Consider the following 5376-nt stretch of genomic DNA (forward strand, 5'->3'; position numbering starts at 1 on the left):
CAGTGTGTGTGTATAAAAAAGAGTGAAAAAAACAATTTCCCCCTAGGGGATCAATAAAGTATATCTTCTTATTATTATTGTTTTAAAAGGGCTGAATGCAGCAACAGGGCTTGGTTTCACAAAATCCTGGAACCTTGACATCCAAAAATAAAATGGAACCACTGTATATTATATATTTACACATTTTAAGTGAGTGCATCCATTGCTTATTAATTATGCACCACTGTTTTTGTAGCATTCTCATCTCAACTGAGTTTTGATAAGATCTGTTTCTGTTTCTCCTCTTTTGGGAAGAAATATTTTCAGAAACTCCTGTGGGCTTTCTTTCTCTAATCTGCACAATTTTTCTGTCTCGATGTAGTTTTCCGCTTTAATCCCTTGTGCCAGTGAAAGAAATAATACTTAAAACTATCTTTTGATCAGTGCGGTACAATCCCCATGTATTTGTGATAACCAACATACTGTCATAAATACTACTTATTGGCTGTGGCTGTCATCTAATTACAAGCAGCTGCCAGTTGATTCCTAACACCTGCTATCTGAGAACAAACACATGTTATCTGCCTGCACAGATGGCTGTCTGGTAACAACCCTGGATTTCATGAAAAAAACACTTAAGAACAAACAAAACTAGTAGCTTAGCTTTGAACACGTTTTTTTTTGGAAACTGTGCACTTTTTGAAGACAGAACGAAAAATATTACACACTCCTAAGAGGCTGCTGGCATTAGCATTTTCAGGCAGAATGGTGGTGTTGGCTGTATACAGTAAGTGCATCTAAATAATGAAACAACATAAGCAGCCGTATCGCCTATGTTGTACCACTCTAAATCTAGTTTTCTCTGTCTCTGTCTGTGTGTGTAGGAGTTCTTTGACCTGTGGCCAGTTCTGATGGGAGAAGTTCCCCCCTATGATGGACCCAAAACTCCTGATGGCAGGGTGAGGAAATATGGACCACTGCTACTACTACTGCTCATTCACTCTGGTGTCAACATCAGGTCAAAATGTCAAATGTCAACTGTCACTTATCCACAAGAAGAGTATTTTTGGTCACAGAGGATGAATACTGTTTTTTTGTGTGTGTTCCTTGATCCCTGCTGAGATTAAATGTGTGCTCCCAGGACCATAGTCATGATTCTATATGAATAAGTGTCTCAGTATACTTTTAGATAGAGAACATGGGCAATGTGACATTTATATACAGTAATTAACTTTAGCTATTACAATTTTGTCCGTCCTTAATCTATATGTATATAATATATAATCTATCATACTTACAGTTCCCGTATGTGCATTTAAAAGGACATTCAGATTTCTTTCCAGTTTTTTCAAGGAAATTATCTTCTACAAACTGATTGACTACATCCTACATGGCAAAGAGGACATCAAAGTCATACCGTAAGTCACAACACAGGTCCAGTGAAGCACTTTCTTCTTGTGCACATGCACGCGCACATATTCCACTGATCTACAGGGGGCCATAACATGCCAAGAAACAAGGCATTTCACCACAAAGACAGGAAAGACAGTGAGCAAGTAAACATGGATGTAAACAATGCAGGTTTCAAAGTTCTAAGAAAAATTGGCTTTGCAAATGTTTAATGAGAAAGGAAATGCATTCCACATCCGCACACACATGCACACACACAATGAGTTTTATTGAGTAACACTAGGTGTAAATATAAAACTCCACAGGGCACCTTTGAGGTGTTTGTTTGGTTGGTTATCAGAGGGATAGCAACAGGATACTAATGTTGCTTCCTCCTCCCTGACAAAACCAAACATGATGTACATTTGACCTAATAAAAGATTAAAAAACGTAAACACTGAGGCCAGGCGTATTCATGTTTCTTGAAGACTCGCTGCTCTTGTAAACAGTAATAACGACTGTCCAAACATTTCACTGCAGAATAATCTCACCTGTGTAAAGTACTTTTAAGTTTAGTCATTTGGTTCACCTTGGCAGAGTCACATTTCTGTTAATGTACTTCATTATTTTGTGTTCTTGTTTGTTGTTAAAGATGATTATTATAACAATTGAATTTCTGCTTGTACTGCTCTGTTCACCCTCAGGAACCCCCCAGCAGATCACTGGGTCCTGGTTAGCGGGTTACCAACCTACGTAGCAGAGACTGGACTGGTCAGTGTCTGTTGTCCTCTTCCTTTTGATTTGCTCACACAGTGTTGTGAAATGAGCATAAACTCTCAAATCCAGCTTGTGTCACAAGAACATTCTCGCACTATGCCTGAATTATCTAGCAGCATCACGAGTTTCACACAGCATTTTTACATGTTTGTCCCACCATAACATTACATTAATTAATGTTTGAGGAGTGCAAAATAAAATGCAAAAAATTGTGTTGGGTATCAAACCTGAACTTCACAACCTTATTTCCCACCATGCTGTTTGAAAGTCAGACTACCTCCTACCACAACATGATGAACGTCAGCAAACAAATATTTCTGTTTCATTGCATGGCACTGACAACATTGCTTTAGGTATGTCATGGCATTGCACGGAAACAAACTTTCAGAAATATTTAGACTACTGAGAGATTTGAATTGTAGCATTGAAAGCAGTGTTAGGTTGATGCTGAGTCGCCCTCCACCTCATGTAAATTAAATTAAATTCCATGTGGCATCTTTAAGCTTCCCTGTGAAGTTTTACACCTCTAGTAGTGCCATGGAGCCATCGATACAGACGATACACAGTCTTACCAATGATGTACACTATTAGTACAGTAACACACCAAGATATGTTGCAGTGTACCAGCAAAGGCAGGGAAGAAGAAGACCTACAGTTAGAAAATGTGGAAGTAAACAATGCTGGATTTAAAATATCAACTTTTGATCAACTGTTTTAAGAGGAAGTCGACACATTTGTTAGACCTCAGTGAGACACACAGTATGTTTTGGTGAGCAACCATGACAGTAAACATAACTTTAGTTTGTTTACTAGAAAACTCCAGAGTGAGCAGCTTTAAGCTGTAGCATTATTTCTTATTGTTGTGGATGTCTAACTAACCCTAAATCAGATCAAATAGGGCAAGAAGTATAATCAGACAATGTATGAATCTAGCAGTCACATTTACATTCTTAAGTTACAATGAGTTCACACGTCACATGGATACACGATGACTGAGAGTTTAGAACATAACCTTTCAACAACCGCTGGGGCCCAAACAAGTCGAAATTAAACAACAAATGAATAGTGAATGAATGGCCAGTGGGCAGGTTGAATACAAACTCTGTCAGTGATACACTTCAGTGTACAGGGTTCTCACGTATCCTCAAAAACATGAAAAACCTGGAAAAAAAAGAGTGAGCAAGTGCTTTCCTGTAATGTCAAGAATATAGAGTGGGAACCCTGAGTATAGTAATAACAACCTGTCTTGACAATCACGCAGGTGATACAAGACATAATCTTTTGGCCAATTTACAGCAGATTTGATCAAACAAGTGGAAAGAAAATCCCAACATGAGGTCTGTTTAGGGCTTTAAATGGCAGTGTTAGTCATTCACAGATTTTAATCATGTTCTGCTCTGATCGTATCCAACCTGCAGGGAGTTTAACAAACGTTTTAGTGTGGTGATCCAAAAAAAGAAATGTATGGTCAGAGATGCTCTAGGTAGGATCATAAAGAAAAGTTGTATTCGTAATAGTAATAAATGATGCATACAGTACCTCTTAAGGTCCTTGAAATGCGAGGCTTTGAGAAACACTGTGCTACAACGAATGAATGTCCAACTGTGAACATCTATTGGTGAGTCCTTTAGGAATTACCACTGTTAAGACTGCATATGATGCATTCATGCACTGTGTTTTGGCAGTACTCAGAGCCAAATAGACAATCACTGACTATAATTACGTGTAAAATGGAAGAAAATAAATTTGGGGCATAAAAGTACACCTGTGTAGACTAGCTGTAAGCCATATTTAACCAATCTCTCCCTTCCAATATTTGGGAAAACTTGGCGTGTTTTGTTTTACAAAAGACAGGCAGTTTGGAAAGGTGCCAATTTAGAATCACTTTTATGACTCAAAGTCAAATACACATAAAGCTTCAACTCCACACTCCAACTTCTTTGAAACTACAGTGAGGATGAGGTTGTTTCTATAGAAATTCTCTCAGGCAGCACTTTCTCCAAGGTTATTGCTTTGACCAGGCTCCTCTTTGTCAAACCATCTTTTACAGTTACAAGAACTAACCCATCTCTGGTCTAATGGCTTAAACTAAGCATCTGCATCGCTGCATCGCTGCCCTGTGGGGTGCCACAGGGATCTATTCTCGGCCCTATCGACTGAGCCAACTATGAAAGGGCATTGCTAGATCAGTCATTGAACTGATAAAAGCATTGGATTGGGCTTCTCGGAGGATCTGCGACTGAGATAAAGACTTCACTTTGGCCAAAAAGACGGAGTCTGAAAAAAGCTTGTGCTGAGACAAACAGACGCTACATCTGGTTTTCAAATCATGACGCCCATTTATCATGATGTTACCCCAAGTATTTTTGACATGTGATTTAAAGAAGGGAGGTGGCGGAGTGGCCATGAGTTTGTGTGAAAACATCTTGACAATATATGGGTAGAACCAAACAAAATGCATTCATAGTTTATGCTTCATTTAAGGTGCAAGAAAGTTCTGTGAAGCCACTGCTCTATTATCTGTGATGGCAGTCCGCAGCTTAGTACGTGCCAGTGTTTTTGTTTCGGTCTCATGCGGGCAAATTATATCTGTCAAAATGTCACATTAAAAGTGAAAAGACAGGTTGTGTTTTTTTGAAATTTGATCCCAGAGGTGCATACTACAATGAAACAGGAAGGAGCGAGAATAGATCCCTGGTGTCCCCCCACAAGGGCAGGCGATTGCAGGATGCAGATGCTTAGTTTCAGGCCATTAAGACCCAGAGATGCGGTTATGTCTTGTACACGTAAAAAGATGGTTTGACAAAGAGGAGCCTGTCAACGGCCATATAACGCTTCAGGAGAAAGTGCTGCCTGAGAGAAATTTCTATAGAAAGCACCTCCGATCGCTCGAATGTAGATATTCAAAGAAAGTTGGACGGTGAGAGTTGAAGCCTTTATGTGTATTTGTAACTTTGGATGTCAGTAAAGGTGACATTCTAAATTGGCACCTTTCCAAACTGCTGTCTTATTGTAAATATCAAAGAACACCGGCAAGTTTTCCCAAATATTGGAAAGGAAGAGATTGGTTAAATATGGCTTACAGCTAGTCTACAGCAGGTGTATTTTATGCCAAATTTATTTTTCCTTCCCATTTTACACGTAATTATAGTCAGTGATTGTCTTATTTTGGCTCTGAGTAACCCTGGCCAAAACACCCGGTTGCATATGGGCTCATATGCAGTCCTTACC

The 5376-nt window shown here is 39.1% G+C and overlaps 1 protein-coding gene across 1 annotated transcript in view; it reads left to right on the top strand.

Annotated features, from left to right (window-relative positions):
* Positions 1-5376, top strand: part of pde6a (phosphodiesterase 6A, cGMP-specific, rod, alpha) — a gene marked incomplete in the record, with an annotated part of 56118 nt that overhangs the window by 33473 nt on the left and 17269 nt on the right. The window contains 3 exon segments of the mRNA XM_035669132.1: positions 864-938; positions 1333-1397; positions 2073-2139. Of these exon segments, the coding sequence (XP_035525025.1) occupies positions 864-938; positions 1333-1397; positions 2073-2139 (207 nt within the window).

This window comes from Morone saxatilis, unplaced genomic scaffold, assembly GCF_004916995.1.
Source record: "Morone saxatilis isolate NCDOM2014 unplaced genomic scaffold, NCSU_SB_2.0 Contig22, whole genome shotgun sequence".
Lineage (NCBI taxonomy): Eukaryota > Metazoa > Chordata > Actinopteri > Moronidae > Morone > Morone saxatilis.